A 15,746-nucleotide genomic window follows, 5' to 3' on the forward strand; every position below is an offset into this window, starting at 1 on the left:
CCACCACCACCCCACTAAAACTCCAAGGCGCCGAACCACACCTCTGGGTCTGGGTGCCTTCAAGGGGCCACTTTGTAAAACTGTGCTTCAGGCCCTACATTTAATTAATTACACATAGCGTGCACATTACTTTCTTAGCTATTTGAAAAAGCACACTTATTACAAAAGTAATACATACTCAGAGTCAGAGGCAATTGAGCACACACACACACACACAAATACATGCTCACTAAAGAAAAAAACACAGAAGAGCACTGAAAGGCAAAAAAAAAAAAAAACTACCCTCACTCTTATCACTTTGATATGATATCATGATTTTAATATCATCTGCTGTTTGCAAGTCTTTTTGTATTACAAGGGCAATGAAGAATTTTCTACTCTTCATGTGGTTCCACCATATGCTTATTATTTTTCTAGACATATCAGCAAACTTCTAAAGCATTTGTGAGTGTGGACAGGCTTGCCAGGTTGGGAAACTAAGGAATCAAAGTTGAAACCTTCTTCCCCAATAAGTACCAGGGAAACTGGTGCAACTGGGCTTTCACATGGAGATAAATGCTTCACATGTCACAGTTCAGGGTTTGGCTGTAAGTATGCAACACACAATTGCATCAGCAGAAAAAGGAAGGTGGCAAGGCCTCTTCCCAAGAGTATAATTCACACACCATCCCTCTGCTGGCTTGGTTACTGAAGGGAGAAAACATGTGTGTGTGTGTGTGTAGAGTAAGAGACACAGAGATGGTGTACATATATATGTGGTGTTGGAGAAGACTCTTGAGAGTCCTTTGGACTGCAAGGAGATCCAACCAGTCCATTCTGAAGGAGATCAGCCCTGGGATTTCTTTGGAAGGAATGATGCTAAAGCTGAAACTCCAGTACTTTGGCCACCTCATGTGAAGAGTTGACTCATTGGAAAAGACTCTGATGCTGGGAGGGATTGGGGGCAGGAGAAGGGGACGACAGAGGATGAGATGGCTGGATGGCATCGCTGACTCGATGGACGTGAGTCTGAGTGAACTCCTGGAGTTGGTGATGGACAGGGAGGCCTGGCGTGCTGCAATTCATGGGGTCGCAAAGAGTCGGACACGACTGAGCGACTGATCTGATCTGATCTGATCTGATGTATATATTTCTCCCCACGGTACTTGTCCCATAGTTACTGCCTTCTGCACTGCACTGTTGGAACTTTCCATTACAATTGTATTTAATCTCATTTTATATGCTATCATGCAACTCCCTTGTTCAGAAACCTTCCATGGATTCCCAAAGTCTGCTGGAAAAAGTTGCATCTACTTGGCATTGCATTTCCCCACCCCCGTGCAGCCTCAGCTGACCTTAGTTAGCTTGCCTTACACCACACCTGAGTGTTCCACACACCCCACCCCAGGGCCCCTGGGCCCCTCGGCCCCTCTGCAGACTCTAAAATGCAGTGTGGAGCCCCCCTCTAACTCCAGTAATGAAGTTATAGCACTGTTATCACCTCCTCCATGCAGATTTTTGGGAATTTCCTGACCAATGTGATTTCTTTTGCAAACCTCCTTGAAGACAGGGCCCAAACCATGCAAGAATACTCATAGCTTTTGAATGAAGCAATTTACCTTTTTATCCTTTTAGGGCCCATATCATGATTCTTTTCTAAATTTTACTCATTATATTCTACACTGTGTAATAATTAAACAAATATACATATTATCTCAAATCCCTTGAATACAGAGATCATATATATATTTCTAACTCTTCTACATCCACCTCAGATCATGAATGTTCAACCAATACTTAGCAAGCTAACTTCCATCCAGGATTTAAAGGCCAGTAAAATTTCCATAATGCAAAGGAGAGGACTGGAAACATAGCCTCATTCCAAAACAAGCTGAAAAATGGGAAGTAGTTTATCTTACTTTGTGGGTCTCGCATTCTCTAATCTCTGCCTCCTAGAACAGAGAAATCTAGATATTCCCCAAAATAAAAATAAGTTACATTCTACACCTTTGTATGTGTAGGTCACTGATTTGGAAATTACAATTGATTGCCTTTTGAAATAGTATCATGGGGACTTTCCTGGTGGTCCAGTGGCTAAGATTCCATGCTCCCAATGCACAGGGCCCAAATTCAATCCCTGGTTGCAGAAGTATATGCCACATGCCGCAACTGAGAATTCACGTGCTACAATTAAAGATCCCATATGTCACAACTAAGACTTGGTGCAGTCAAATAAATAAATATTTAAAAAGAAGGAAATCATATTATAAATAGTGTTTAAGACCCCCGATAAGTCTCCCAAAGCCAAGTTCAACTCTCAATGAAGCAGAAATAGTATGTTGCAAGAAAGGGTAGAAAAATTACGTACATATTTCACTAGTACAATAACTAATAAAAACAACCAAATATAAGTGATTATTTTTAACTTGAATAATCATGATTCAAGGAAAGTAGATTTAACTATATGAAATGGATGATCTATCAAATCATTGTCTCCTGGTTGCTCACATTCACCAGTCTCTTGGGAAATGAAGATGTGGCCCAAGGACCTGGGTCTTGATCTTGATTCCCAAGTCTGGCCTCAATTCTGAGTAATTTCAAGATCCACATGGAACCATGTTTAATATCCCGTTCATTCTTTCCCTCGTCTCCTCATTTCCAGGTATATCCTCCACCCCCTTCTCACCTTCCATTCCCACAGCACACCCTGACCCATGCTATCCCCAGGGACTGCAACAATTTTAAATGTTAAACTCACATATCCCCACTCTCTGCCTACTTAGCACCTAACCTTCCAGACCATTCACTTCATTATTCCCAACACATCACTCTTCAACTTATTTGAAATGTTCAGTTCACTGATCCTTTGACCAGATCTCCAGAGTCTCCTCCTGTTTTATCTCTCCAACTTAGATTCCAAGATCCAACATTTCAACTATTTTTGTACTGCTACTGCTGCTGCTGCATCACTTCAGTCGTGTCCGACTCTGTGCGACCCCATAGACGGCAGCCCACCAGGCTCCGCCGTCCCTGGGATTCTCCAGGCAAGAACACTGGAGTGGGTTGCCATTTCCTTCTCCAATGCATTAAAGTGAAAAGTGAAAGGGAAGTCGTTCGGTCGTCTCCGACTCTTAGCGACCTCATGGACTGCAGCCCACCAGGCTCCTCCGCCCATGGGATTTTCCAGCCAAGAGTACTCGAGTGGGTTGCCATTGGTACTACTGTCCTTCAATTATATTGTTTTGACAAACATAATCCAGGACAATTTCAGTTGTCCACCTACACAAGAAATGCTGAGAGTTCCTGGAGTGGGAGTCCAGGACATATGTCCAGTTTGATCTTTATTAAAAGTCATGGTCACCTAACTCAACCTCAGTATTTCCTGGCATTCCTAAATTGGATGTTTGGATGGATAATATAGGTGAAAACTTGTAGAGATGCTAAAGAGAAACTCTGCAACCTTTGCAATGCTTTCAAGATGAGTGGCCCTTAGTTTAGCATTTCTAATTTTACTTCAAAACATGTGGATTTGCGATTTTGAGAAAGAAAAAAGTAGGAGGCATCACAACTCCTGGTTTCAAAGTATATTATAGAGCTATAGTAATCAAAACAATATGGTACTGGCATAAAAACAGATATATAGAACCATGGAACAGAATTGAAAAGCCAGAAATAAATTCACATATACACAGTCAAGTAATATTTGACAAAGGAGTCAAGTACACTCAGTGGAGAAAGTACAGTCTCTTAAATAAAAGTATTAGAAAAACTGGATACATACATGCAAAAGAATAGCCTGGCCTCCTATTTTATATCCCTCACAAAAGTTAACTCTACATGGATTAAAGACTTAAATATAAGACATGAAAACATAAAACTACTAGAATAAAACATAAGGGAAAAACTCCTTGACACTGGTCTTGGCAACGATTTTTTGGCTATGACCTCAAAAGCACAAGCAACAAAAGAAAAAATTCCCAAGAAGGATTGCATCAAACTAAAAAGATTCTCACAGCAAAGGAAACAATCAACAAAATGAAACAGCAACCTATGGAAGGGAAGAAAACATTTGCAAACTATCTATTTGATAATGGGTTAATATCCAAATTATATAAGGAATTCACATAACTCAATAGCAAAAAACAAACAAAAAATAAATTTTAAAGTGGGCAAAGCACTTGAGTAAACATTTTTCCAAAAAGGATACACAAATAGCCAACAAGGGCATGAAAAGGTGCTCAACATCGCTAATCATCAGGGAAATACAAATCAAAACCACAGTGAGTATCACCCCACACCTGTCAGAATGGTTATTATAAATAAACACAAGAATAACAAGTGTTGGTGAGGACTGGAGAGAAGAGAACCCTTGTATACTATTCATGAGGATGTAAATTGACACAACCACTATGAAGAACAGTGTGGAAATTTCTCAGAAAGCTAAAGATAGAACTACCATATTATTCAGTAATCTCACTTTTGGGTATACATCCAAGGGAAATGAAATCACTTTCTCAAAGAGATATTTGTACTCCCATGTTCATTGCATCTTTATTTATAATAGGCAAGATATAGAAACAACTTAAGTATCCATCAGTAGATGAATGGGTAAAGAAAATGTCACACACACACACGAATATCACTCAGCCCTTTAAAAGAAGGAAATCCTGGGGACTTCACTACTGGTCCAGTGATTGGAAGTCTGCCTTGCAATGCAGGAGACACAGGTTCAATCCCTGGTCAGGAAACTGGGATCCCACATCCCTCAGAGCAAGTAAGCCCATGTACCGCAACTGGAGAGTCTATTCGACTCAGTGGGGGATCCTACATAACACAGAGAAGATCCTGTGTGTTGCAACTAGGATCCCATGCAGGCAAAAAAAAAAAAAAAAAAAGGAAATTCTGCCTTTTGCAACAACATGGATGGATTCCGAGAGCATTATGCTAAGCAAAATGTCAGACAGAGAAAGACAAATACTGTATGATCTCACTTACAAATGAAACCTGAAAAAGCCAAACTCATAAAAACAGTAGAGTGATGGTTGCCTGGAGCTGGGAGATGGGGGAAATGGAGAGATGCTGGTCAAAGGATACAAACTTCCAGCTCTAAGACGAAGAAGGTCTGGGGATCAAAGGTACAGCATGGTGTAGACAATAAACAAATTGTATTCTATACTTAAAAGTTGTTAAGAGTAAATTTTAAATGTTATCACCATCACCACCACCTCCCAAAAAAGGGTGTGAAAGGATGGAGGTGTTAACTAACTTATTGTAATTGTTGTACCATTTTGCAATATACATGTCTATCTAATCACCATACTGTACATCTTAAACTTACATGTGTTATAAACCAACAACATCTCAATAAAGCTGGAATAAAAAGAAACAAGAAAGAAAACATGTTTTCCTTTAGGGTAGATGTGTCTGTGTTGCTCATAATTTCACAAGCACATGACACTTTTCTGCCTTCATAATTTGGTCCATCATCACACAAGGAGAAGAAACTTTCCTGGGAGGAACATGGAAAAGCTCTGAAAGAGAGCAGAGGAGGAAGAAAGAATCTCAAGAATATGTGTTTGTGTGTCAGAAAGAGATTGCCTGAAACAGAACTGTGATATAAGCCCTGAAAGAGAAAGTGAGGTTTATAGTGACTTGTATCCATTAGGCTCTGAATCAATCTCAGCATAGTGTTATTGTTTAGTTGTCATCCATTAATCAACAAATACTTTTGGAAAACTTATATTTGCCAGAAACTGTTCCAGAAGTTTGGGAAACAGAAGTGAGGAAGACAATGTCCTTGCTCTCATGGATCCCAGGTTCTAATGGGGAAAAAGTTGGGTTGTTTTTTTGTTTGTTTGTTTGAATCAAGGACAGCTAGACATTGAATGAGGAAAGGAGGGATATTTTAGATTGTGTGGTCATTCCTAAAGAGGTTATATTTGAGCTGAAAACTAATATTGAAGAAAGAGCTATGTGTATGGAAATCTGAAACCATGCCTTTTCCTTATTAATACAAGATGGGTGCCATAGCTTCAAGCATCACATCCTCACATAATTTCCAAAGTAGGTCTGATGGTTTATCCTTACAAGAGTTTCCTTTCATCAGGAAGAAACATACTTCCCATAAGCCCCAGCATACTTCCCTTCAGGTCCCATTGGTGGCTAGAACAAGATCACATATCTACTTTCCGAACAGTCACTCCCCCAAAAGACATCAATGATTGGCTGGGAGCAAGGATGCTGTGGCTAGGAAGGGGTATCCTTCCCTGAGCACATGCTGTCCCAAATCTAAACCAAACTGGCCTGCTGTCCTCAAAGAGCAACAGTGAAATAGTTACTGCAAGGACCACGCACAAGATATTTCATTTACCTAGGATTTATGGGTTCATCCAGCACCTCAGCTTGCGTAAGGCATTGTGCTAGTGTTAGGAATAAAAAGAAGACTTAGACACCACTTGTACATCTCACTCTACTTCCCTTACCCTCTCCCTTACTATTTCAGAGATACACGGCCACTTGCCACCCTGAAGCCGCCTCTCATCTTTTCAGCCTGAATGACTTCTTCTCAATTCATGCCTCATATTTATTCATTTTACAAATATTCATCGAGCATCTGAGTCATTGGGATACAATTTTGCTAAAAAGACGGTCCATGCTCTCACCGAGTTTCTAGTTCAGTGCTATAAAGAGTTAAATAGTCAATTACAAGAAAGAATAAAAAGTGTTAACAAGAGGTGAAGCCTGGGTGCTCTCAGAGCACTAAGGAGCCGCCTCCACTTGTCCAAAGGGACGGCAGTAAGAAAAGACATGCTATTGAAAATGTCATTTAATATTTATTTATTTATTAAATAATAAATTTAACTAAATAACTAAATAAATTTAATATTTATTTAGAGGATGAATAGAAATTTAGGGAAATGAGAGTGGAGGTAAGGAGTCCGGGAGAAGCTGAGGCTAGTCCATCTAGGAAAAAATGAGCATGGTGCAAAGGGCCAGAGGTGGAGAGAGAGAGCTGGAAGAAAGGAAAGTGTTGGAGATAAGAGTGGAAGGGGAGAACAGGGAGAAATGAGTTTACAATAATAAGTGGAGGCCAGGTCAACATGGAGGCTAAATTCAGATTTTATCAGCAGAGAAGCCACTGAAGGGTTTGACATGTTTAGGTTTGCCTTTTAGAAAAACGCAGTCTTAATCCTTTGCTCCAATCCCTAACTTAAAGTTCAGCCGCGCTGCAAACAGGATGACCAAAAAGACACTGTGGGAGTGGGTTGGACCGGGTGGTAGCCAAGGAGTGGGTGGGGACTGAGGAGGTCTGGGACTGAGTGAACCGCAGGGCTGTGACCAGCAAGGCAGGAGAGGAGTTAAGGATGACTTCAGGCAGTTCTGGTTTGGGCACCTGGAGAGATGGTGGTGTCCTTCACTGGATGGATTCATTTTTGGGCAAGTTATGTTTGAGCAGTCTCCCACAGGGCACTGAACATGGTGTGTTCATTAACTAACCTTTTTTACGACTTTTCTCTTCCCTCCTGCATCTTTCACATCAAAGACACTCCCTACTTATCTTGAATAACGCTTTTTTCAGCTAGACTTATTTCACTCTTCAGGTTTTCATCATTCTGTGTCCCTTGAGTGAAGCCTGTGTTTTTGAGTCTCTACTATGAGCCAGGCATGGAAATGCAAAACAATTTCATCAGTCGTCACTAATGTTTTTTCAGCTAATACAAATCTAAGGCATCCGATCAGACATTTAATGATGTCAATGATCAATAAGTTGCGATTAGTAATTGACACAAATCCAACTTTTTTCCTTGCACTTGTCTTTATTCACTAAGAAAAACAAAACAAAAACCCTCGTCCTCTTACATTTTAAAGATTAATTTTATGGGACAGTAGGATGGCACATAAACTGGTGTCAGTTCTGGGTGTTTTCCACGTGGTCTTTTATGTATATGCATTTTTTTTTACAATAAGCAATTTCACTACTTGAGGTTTCCCGGTACTAATTTTATAATATTGTGTAGTTACACGCTGGAGTTCCGAATATACGGTATCTCTGTTTTAAGTAGTACCATGCCTGGATGAAGCATCAAAGTGAAAATGGTGAACTTAAAGGGCCTTTAAAACATCTTGAAGCAATAACAAGCCATAGACTGCAGCAGGGGCGTTTTTAAACAGTGCACAGGACTAAAACAATTGAACCAATTTGTCTTTTGTTCTTTTTATTGCATTCTTTATTACATTAATACTGTTTAAAAAGAAATTCAAAAAGCATTCAACTCGGGTACTAAGCTCTGCAAAGTCCTCCCGGGGGCCTGGCTCCTGGGAAGGCCCCTGAGGACGCTCGCCCTCGGTCCTGGGGAGGCGACTTGTAAGGAAATGTCGCCACTCTTAGCCCTCGGCTCGCCCCAAGGTCTCCCTCCAAGCGGGAGGATCTGGACCGAAGTTTGCCAAGTTTTTCGACAAGCCCGGCTGAGCAAACGCCGCTGCGCCCGGTCGCCGTTTCGCTCCAGCTGCAGGCCCGGCCGTGGGAAGTTTGCTCGGGGGTATCCGGGCCTTCAGAGAAAAGTCCCCGGGAGCAGTCCCCGGGAGCCGGGGGCGCCACCGGCCGGGCCGCACCTACCCCCCGGGGCGGACTACAAGGGGGACCCGGCGCCCCGGGCACAAAGAAAGCGCGCTGGAGGATGGTGAATGACCTTGGAGACGCGGCACCGTTTTAGGGCTGCAGTCACCCCAACTGCCCTCCCTTTCCTCGCCGCTCTGTCTCTCCCGAATCTGTCCGGGTCCCCCCGCTGCAACACCATCGGTGTCTTATTCTGGTTTTTCTTTAAGACAGTTGTCCGCTCTGGCCACTGGGCCCAGCCCTTCCCACCGCGCCCGGGGCCGCCCTTCCCGCCGGAGCCGTCTGATTGATGGCCCCGACCGCCCCAGGTCCCCCGCCTCGGCTCGCCCGCGAGCCCGGCTGTGTGTCTTGGAAGCGGCGCAGCGGGCTGCTGCCCTGTGACGCCCGGAGCGGCCAGCGCCGCCCTTCCTTCCCCCCGGGCTCGGGCGGCGGCGCGGCGGCGGGGCCGGGCCGGGCGGGGCCGCGGGCTCCAGGGCCGAGGGCGGAGGGCGCCGGGAGGGGGCGCGGGCGGGGACTCCGGGGGGGAGGGGGAGGCGGAGGGCGGGGGCCGCGCACGCCCAGCCCCACGGCCGCGCCGCGCCTCGCGGGACAGGTTGGGCCGGCGGGGCGGCGCCCGGCTCCGGGGAATAATGAGTGTCTGTCAGGCCGTCCCCGGGTGACTGGGCGGGGCGGGGCGGAGGCGGCGCGGGAGGTGGGGGTGGCGGGGGAAGGGCGCAGGGCGGGGTGCGTGTTTGCGCGAGTGACTCGGCCGACCCCTCCGGCGGCTGCCTCCACCCAAGTGGGTGGGGACCCGCCCAGCCCGGGCGGCCGCGGCGGCTCCCTCTCCCCTCCCTGACCCTCCCACCCCAGGTCCCAGCCTCTACTTACCCCGCCAGCCCTGGGAGGCTCGCAGAGCGAGCGGCGCCGGCGTCATGTGACTGCCCGGAGTTGGTGCCAGGAGCCAGAGGGGAGCCAGGAGCGGAGCCGCGCGGAGCCGGGGCCCGAGCCGGAGCGCAGCGCGAGCGCCCGCCGAGCCGAGCCGCGCCCGCCGCACGCGCGCCTGTCCCCGTCCCTGTCCCCTGCGGCCGCCGCCCGTACTGGAGCGCTGACACCACTGCATCCGCGGGGTTCCAGGCTGCCCGGATCCGGGCCTTTATTTCTCGCCTGCAGCGCTCAGCACCGCGCCTCGAAAAGTAAGTCCCCTCTCTCTCACCTTTCCTTCTCGCCCTGACTCCCGCTGCCCCCCTTTTCGGCTAGTCCAGTTTCCTTTTTTTTTTTCCCCCGGGTGGGGGGGGGACGTGCGGTGAATGGGCTGGGGGTGCAACGCGGAGGTGGGGGCGCCCCCGGGCTTGGGAAAGTGCAACAGCTCCTCGCAGCCGGGGGCGGGGGTGGAAGAGGAGGCGAGGGGGAGGGGGGCCCCGGGTTCAGCGGTGGAAAGTGTGGGATTGAGGAGAACCGCCGTGCAGATCTGCGGGAGCGACGAGCGAGGCCAGCGGCGCCCGCCGGGGCCCGGGATAGGGCGCGGGCGGGGGCTCACCTGTGTGGTCCCCCGACCGCCTCCCGCCTGCCCGCTCGCGATTCCCTCCAAAGCCCCAGAAATCTCAGTGCTCTCCGCGTGTGGCAACGTTGTTTGGAGAAAGGTAGCGCCGAGGCCGCGCGCTCCTGCTCCTCCCCCTCCTCGTCCCCCACCCCCCGCGCCCTCCTCCTCCCCGCCCCCCGCCTGCGCCCCCTGCCGCCCCCCTTCTCGGACCGGGCGCGCTGCCGCTCACCCGTCGCCGGAGCAAACTTGGAGCAGCCTGGCGGGCCCTCTGGGAAGAAACTTGGGGCGATCGGGAGTGGAGGGAGCATCCCATTCTCGGTCCTGGAGTCCTGGAGCTGGCCAGGACGTCTGGATCCCTGCGGGCAGGGGAAAGAGCTGGCCGGGTTTAGAGAGTCGTCCTCGGGTGCAAGGAGAGAACCTGCCGCAGTGTCTGGAGGAAGGATTGCAGCGTGGCTGGAGGCGGAGAACGCCTTAGGCGACTGCCTGCAGTGTTAGGGACCCGAGCCGGGTGGGGGCCGAGGGAGGGAACTCTGGACCTGGACGCTTGGGACCTACCTTTGGAGATAGCAGACAATACCTGGAATTGTCATAGCTATTTCTTTGGCAGATAAAAGCGAGAACAGTATTCTACTTTAAATTTTACTGCAGTATATAAAACTAGATGAAGACCGTGTGAAGGGGACTTTTTTTTCCTAAGCCAGGTTAAAGGGAAATTGGTAATTGCTCACCTTCTTGTATTTCACTAAAATAAACGTACACTGAATCTGTTTTTCACTGACTCAAAATGTATTTTTCGATAGGTCATCCAAGACATTTTAAACATTGATTATATTCTCAGAAGAGTCTGGTGTATAGAGAAAAGTATGAAGTGGTATTATGACTTCATTTAGATTTAGTGTCTAATTATTAAACAAAATCAAGTAAGGTATAAGGCAGTTGTTCATTATAGGTTATTTCACAGAACAGTTTTGTGCTGTCTTTTTCTGAGTGCTTTATATGTATGAATTTGAGGAGCATTTTTAAAAGAGAAATTCATCTGGATGATAATCTGCATAACCCAAGAGAAGACTTGCTTTTAGTTGAAAAACAATTTTATGACACTAATATCTTGAAAATTTTGTGAGTTAGTATTTTTTAAAGAGTGGATGTGTTTTTTCTGTGGCTTGAAACATGGGGTATGGAAGTTGACTTTATTCTGTTCACAGAAACCTTAAATGGGATGTTTGATTAATTTCATTCAGTTCCCTAAAGAAGCTGATATCTCAATTTCTACAGTCAGTGGGGTTTGCTGCAGAACTGTTAGAAAAAAGCAGCCTAATGTACCATGGGTGAGGTCAATGAAAATAGACTATAAGGAGCATTCTGCCTGCCTGAAGGAAAATGCAAATATGAAAATCCTAACGTGAGGATAACAAAACTAACTGCTTAGACCACAGAACCTTGTCAGATGTAAAACATGGCAACATAGCTTTGGAGAAAGCTATTGTTTTTTTCACTGCAAAGTTTCTAAATTAAAACCCAACCTTCTGGTTGCTATGGACACAGTGATGCCTTTTTTTTTTCTTTTTTTCTTTTTTTCTTTTTACCTGTAGTTATATCTACACACAGATTCTTAAATCTCTGCTAATGGGAACCTAGTTAAACAGTACTGGCTAACAAAATAAAGAGAAATAATGGGGAGAGGACTAGTGAATGGATTTTGCTATCTTACAAATACCTAAAGGAAAATAGACATTTTAGAACATCTTATAAAAATCGATACTCTATTCTACAGATTGTATAACAATTTTTCAGTTGGATTAAATGAAATATCAGGAACAGAATTGTATTCTCAAAAGGTGGATTTCTGTAGATGTGTGTACATGTAGAACAGATGTGCAGCGGTGTGCAAATATCTTTGTAACTCTGCAGTTGAAAAAGACTGAAAATTTGGGATGACTCTAGACGTCTCCACACTCTTTGTCTTGGGATTTAGTTCTGTGGCTCAGGAACACTTAAAATTGGTCCCATTTCGGTTATGTGGGATGACCCAGTGTCATCTGAATTCTCAGCTGCAGCGCTCTCTCCGTTTCCTCCTGATGCTCCGAGACTGTGCAGTATGCATTACCCCAACTCAGAATTTGACTGTAGCTAGAGACCAGCCATTGGGATGGGGGAGAAAGAGACAAAAGAAATTGGCAGGGAGGCTGGTGTTAATTAGGAAGGTTGCTGCTGCTTGAATATGATAAAATCACATGTTCACTTATGATGTTTACTGTATGTGGAAGCTCCTATTTGTAAATAGGGCAGGTCTCCTGTATAAAGCTGGTGTTATTATTCACACCCATAGAACAAACACCTCCACCCCCCTGTTGTTGTCTTAAAAAACTCCAGCTGCTCATGAATATAGGGTCAGGGAGGGCCGGCTAAATGTTTCTCTGTGCTTTCTCTCCAGCACAGCCAGCAGAGCTGTTTCCTGTTCTTTGTTTCAAGGCTGGGGTTTGCGTCATACATTCCAAGTGGCATATGTGTGCTCTTTCCTGTTTCAGGCTGTTTTCTGGTAGATCAGTAGCCCAGACCAGGCCATGGTCCCTGCCCTTAAACTCCCTGTCCCCACCCAGGGAGTTATCATGTCTCCACACACTTAGGATTGCCTAAGATGCCTGTGTTATGTCATAATGACAAAAGTCAGTTAACCTTTTTACGTACACCCTTTGCTCCAGTGTGTTTATATGGGTGAATAAGTAATTTTACATTTTTTTTTTAGTTCATCAGTTCGATTTCAAGAAATGTGTGTGTGTGTGTGTGTGTGTGTGTGTGTTGGCTGGAAATCTAAAGAAGGTTGTTTTGTTTGTTTTTCCTTCTTGTTTTGAGTATTGGTTTGGTGATAGGCATTCTGCCCTGGAGCTGTCAGTTTTGGATGGGGTTACACCTTACAGTTCAGAAGATCTAGCAGGATCTGAAGGATGTGGCTCATATTGCATCTACCACTGGACACTAGGCATAGGAGGCTTCACTGAACGGAGAACTCAAGCAGTCTTGGACTGCTTGTACTCACTTAAAAGAAGTCTTGCTTATGTTTTAAGGGAGAAACTGTATTGAAACAAATTATAAGATGTATTGAGAGCACTTCAGGATTATTTCTTTTTAAGGACAAAGATTTTACTGTATCCTACATCTGATTTCCAAATTGTTTTAAGAATAAAAAGCTCAAAGAAAAGGAGAACTGGAATAAGTTCATCTTAATGATAGTTTGGAAATGTTTAACCTAATATTTTGAAAACAGAAGGAGAATGCTCTTTGTTTTTGTTTTACAATAGCAACTTTCTCATAATCTCCGCCCCACCCCACCCCCTTTTTTCTTTGGTATATTCTGTCAGTTGTGAGTAAGCAGATTTCTGGGTTAACTATTTAAAACCTACTTTAACAAACTCTTTTCTCTTGGTTCTCCAGAAACAAAGTTTGCATAAAATGGTTGGAAAAGAAAAGTTTTTTGGCAAATTTCTCCCTTAAACTTCTTATGTGGGGATTTTCTCTAAAATCTGGAGGAATTATCTACAGTGTTCTCTAATGGAATTAATGGAAAAAGTTTCTGAGGCAGCACATCAGGCCTTATTCTTTCCCCAAATTGGTGATAATCATCATAATAATAATGTTTTGGTTTTAGCATCTCAACCCATCACATTTTTCCTTGATGGATAAAAAGGAAAATATACAGTATGATATTAAGAAAGCTGCTAGAGTCAAATAGTAGGATATTGATAACCTTCCATGAAAAAAAGATGGCAGTTTGGAAAATTTCAGTAAGATTTTTCCTTTCTTCTTTGGAGGAATCAGACTTGTGATATTAAGTTGCTTGTGGGACAACAGATCTTTAAACTGAATTCATAAGTAACCCAAATTGAAGTAAGATTTTTTATTTTAGCTCCAAAGTTGTTAACAATCCAACTAGATTTGGTAGATAGAGTCTTTATTTGGCTTACTTTCAAATCATTCTTTCCTCCGTATTTATGGGGAGAGGGAGGTGGTTAATAAAGATGATTAGAATCTAATATTATTCTATCAGGAAGTATTCTGCAAGCTTTTAAATGTAAGCCAAACAATTAGGGAAAATTGTACCAATCTGATAGTTGTTATAATCACCAAAAAAAAGTGGTGGGGCGGGGGTGGAAGGTCTACATAGAGAAGGTAGTCTCTAAGCCAAGTGAATCATCTACCTCCATCCCCTTTTTTAGATATTTGCCTTCTTTGTGTGTGCAAATCAACATTTTTGCTATAAAATGAACAGCTATCTTAAAGTGGCATTTCTTACTCTGTTTTCACACCCGATTGTGTTTAAGAAAAATAAATAAAAGCAACCTTGCCCTTTAAATACCAGGAATTACATTATTCTGAAAATTGGGTTTCTTTCTGAAGTGCTTCAGTATCTATGGTGCTAACTTTAAAAAAGAAAATCCCTAGAGTCATAAAACAATTGATATCTGGTAGTATTCCAGCCAGAATTCATGTTGGAGTAAGTTGGAAGGAAAGGATTGTGGTGACTTCTAGCATTCTCGTTTTCAAGCCTGATCTGTCCCCTTATTAGACCCGGTTTCTCATCTGAAACAGTAATGCCGCCGCTGGAGACAGGAAACCAGACTGCAGTCTGCCCTGATAAGGGAGGGCATTGTCTAAGGGAGGGAGCCCTGCTTCCCCCTCAACTCTCCTTCCTTGAAATTTAGTAGCAATAAAAGAGATACAATACTACAAACGCGGTTTCTCAACCAGAACTAAGACTGTTTTCTCCCAAAGCAAAAACTGGCTCTGCTTTCTCTGGATTGTCCCCATAGTTTAATGGCACATTAGAAAAAACTATTAGTATATTTTGTGTCTGTTGGTCAGAGTATTTAATAAATAGTAAGGTCCTTTCTCTAGCAAAGTAGGTTCCTAGAGCGATTGGAAACTCATTCCATTGTGTTGGCAGGTCGAATACATTACCATTTCCCCATCTCATTATTAAGGGGAGCCGGACACCAAATGCAGTCACTTACATGGTCCTTCAGCTTCTATGTAACCCTGGATTTCGCTGTTACCCTCTCCTGGGAAGGGGGTGCTCCTTTGAGATGCAGCCCCCTTTCAGGAGGACCAGCTTAATCTGGGACATGTCCAAGATGGTGGCCAATCTCTGGAAGGCCTGGGGCTTTCCAGGGATGGCCTGGAGCTAGTCTCAGGCCAGATCAGTGGAGTTTGGCCAAATCTAGACAGAAGAGATCTAGCGGACACTGAGGTCAGTGCCTTCTACCCAGGAGAGCGACCAGTGGTCCAGTGTGGAGTTTTTCTCCTTTGGCCCATATGCTCTAGTTCTCTTAACTACTGTTCTCTGAGTCTGATCACTGAAATCCCCTCCTTTATCTGTTCTTGCACTATACGCCCTGGTCCCTTACAAAGCTTTGAGCCCCAGAACCGCTTTCATCAGTAAGTTCAAGTTCCTATTCCAGTTCTCCAAGCAAAGGTGTTTTGTCTCCCAAGCGACGGTTTTCACATTTACTTTGTGTTTCAGAAGATGATTTTCAGACTAGTTCCACTGGCCCCTGGGCAGATTTTCCTTGTGTGACACCTGATGTACAGTCACTCTTAGGCGCTTGCCCTTCATTTTATCCTAGCATGTGAGAA

At 44.5% G+C, this 15,746-nt stretch overlaps 2 protein-coding genes across 4 annotated transcripts in view; one reads left to right on the plus strand and one right to left on the minus strand.

The window, feature by feature from the left end:
* LOC129657770 (putative uncharacterized protein FLJ13197) overlaps positions 1-9,695 on the minus strand; it is a 111,389-nt gene extending 101,694 nt beyond the window's left edge. The window contains exon 1 of one of the 2 annotated variants that reach the window (XR_008717102.1): positions 9,464-9,599. Coding sequence is in view for 1 of the 2 variants with exons in the window: in XM_055588266.1 (XP_055444241.1) it covers positions 9,464-9,695 (232 nt within the window). In the remaining variant the exon portion in view is untranslated. Of the gene's footprint in view, positions 1-9,463 lie in introns of both variants that reach the window. The other variant, XM_055588266.1, reaches the window with a different exon arrangement.
* Positions 9,631-15,746, plus strand: part of KLF3 (KLF transcription factor 3) — a 35,501-nt gene continuing 29,385 nt past the window's right edge. The window contains exon 1 of one of the 2 annotated variants that reach the window (XM_055588263.1): positions 9,631-9,768. The gene's annotated coding sequence lies outside the window, so the exon portion shown is untranslated. The remainder of the gene's footprint in view (positions 9,769-15,746) is intronic. The other variant, XM_055588264.1, reaches the window with a different exon arrangement.

This window comes from Bubalus kerabau, chromosome 7, assembly GCF_029407905.1.
Source record: "Bubalus kerabau isolate K-KA32 ecotype Philippines breed swamp buffalo chromosome 7, PCC_UOA_SB_1v2, whole genome shotgun sequence".
In the NCBI taxonomy this organism is placed as follows: Eukaryota; Metazoa; Chordata; class Mammalia; order Artiodactyla; family Bovidae; genus Bubalus; species Bubalus kerabau.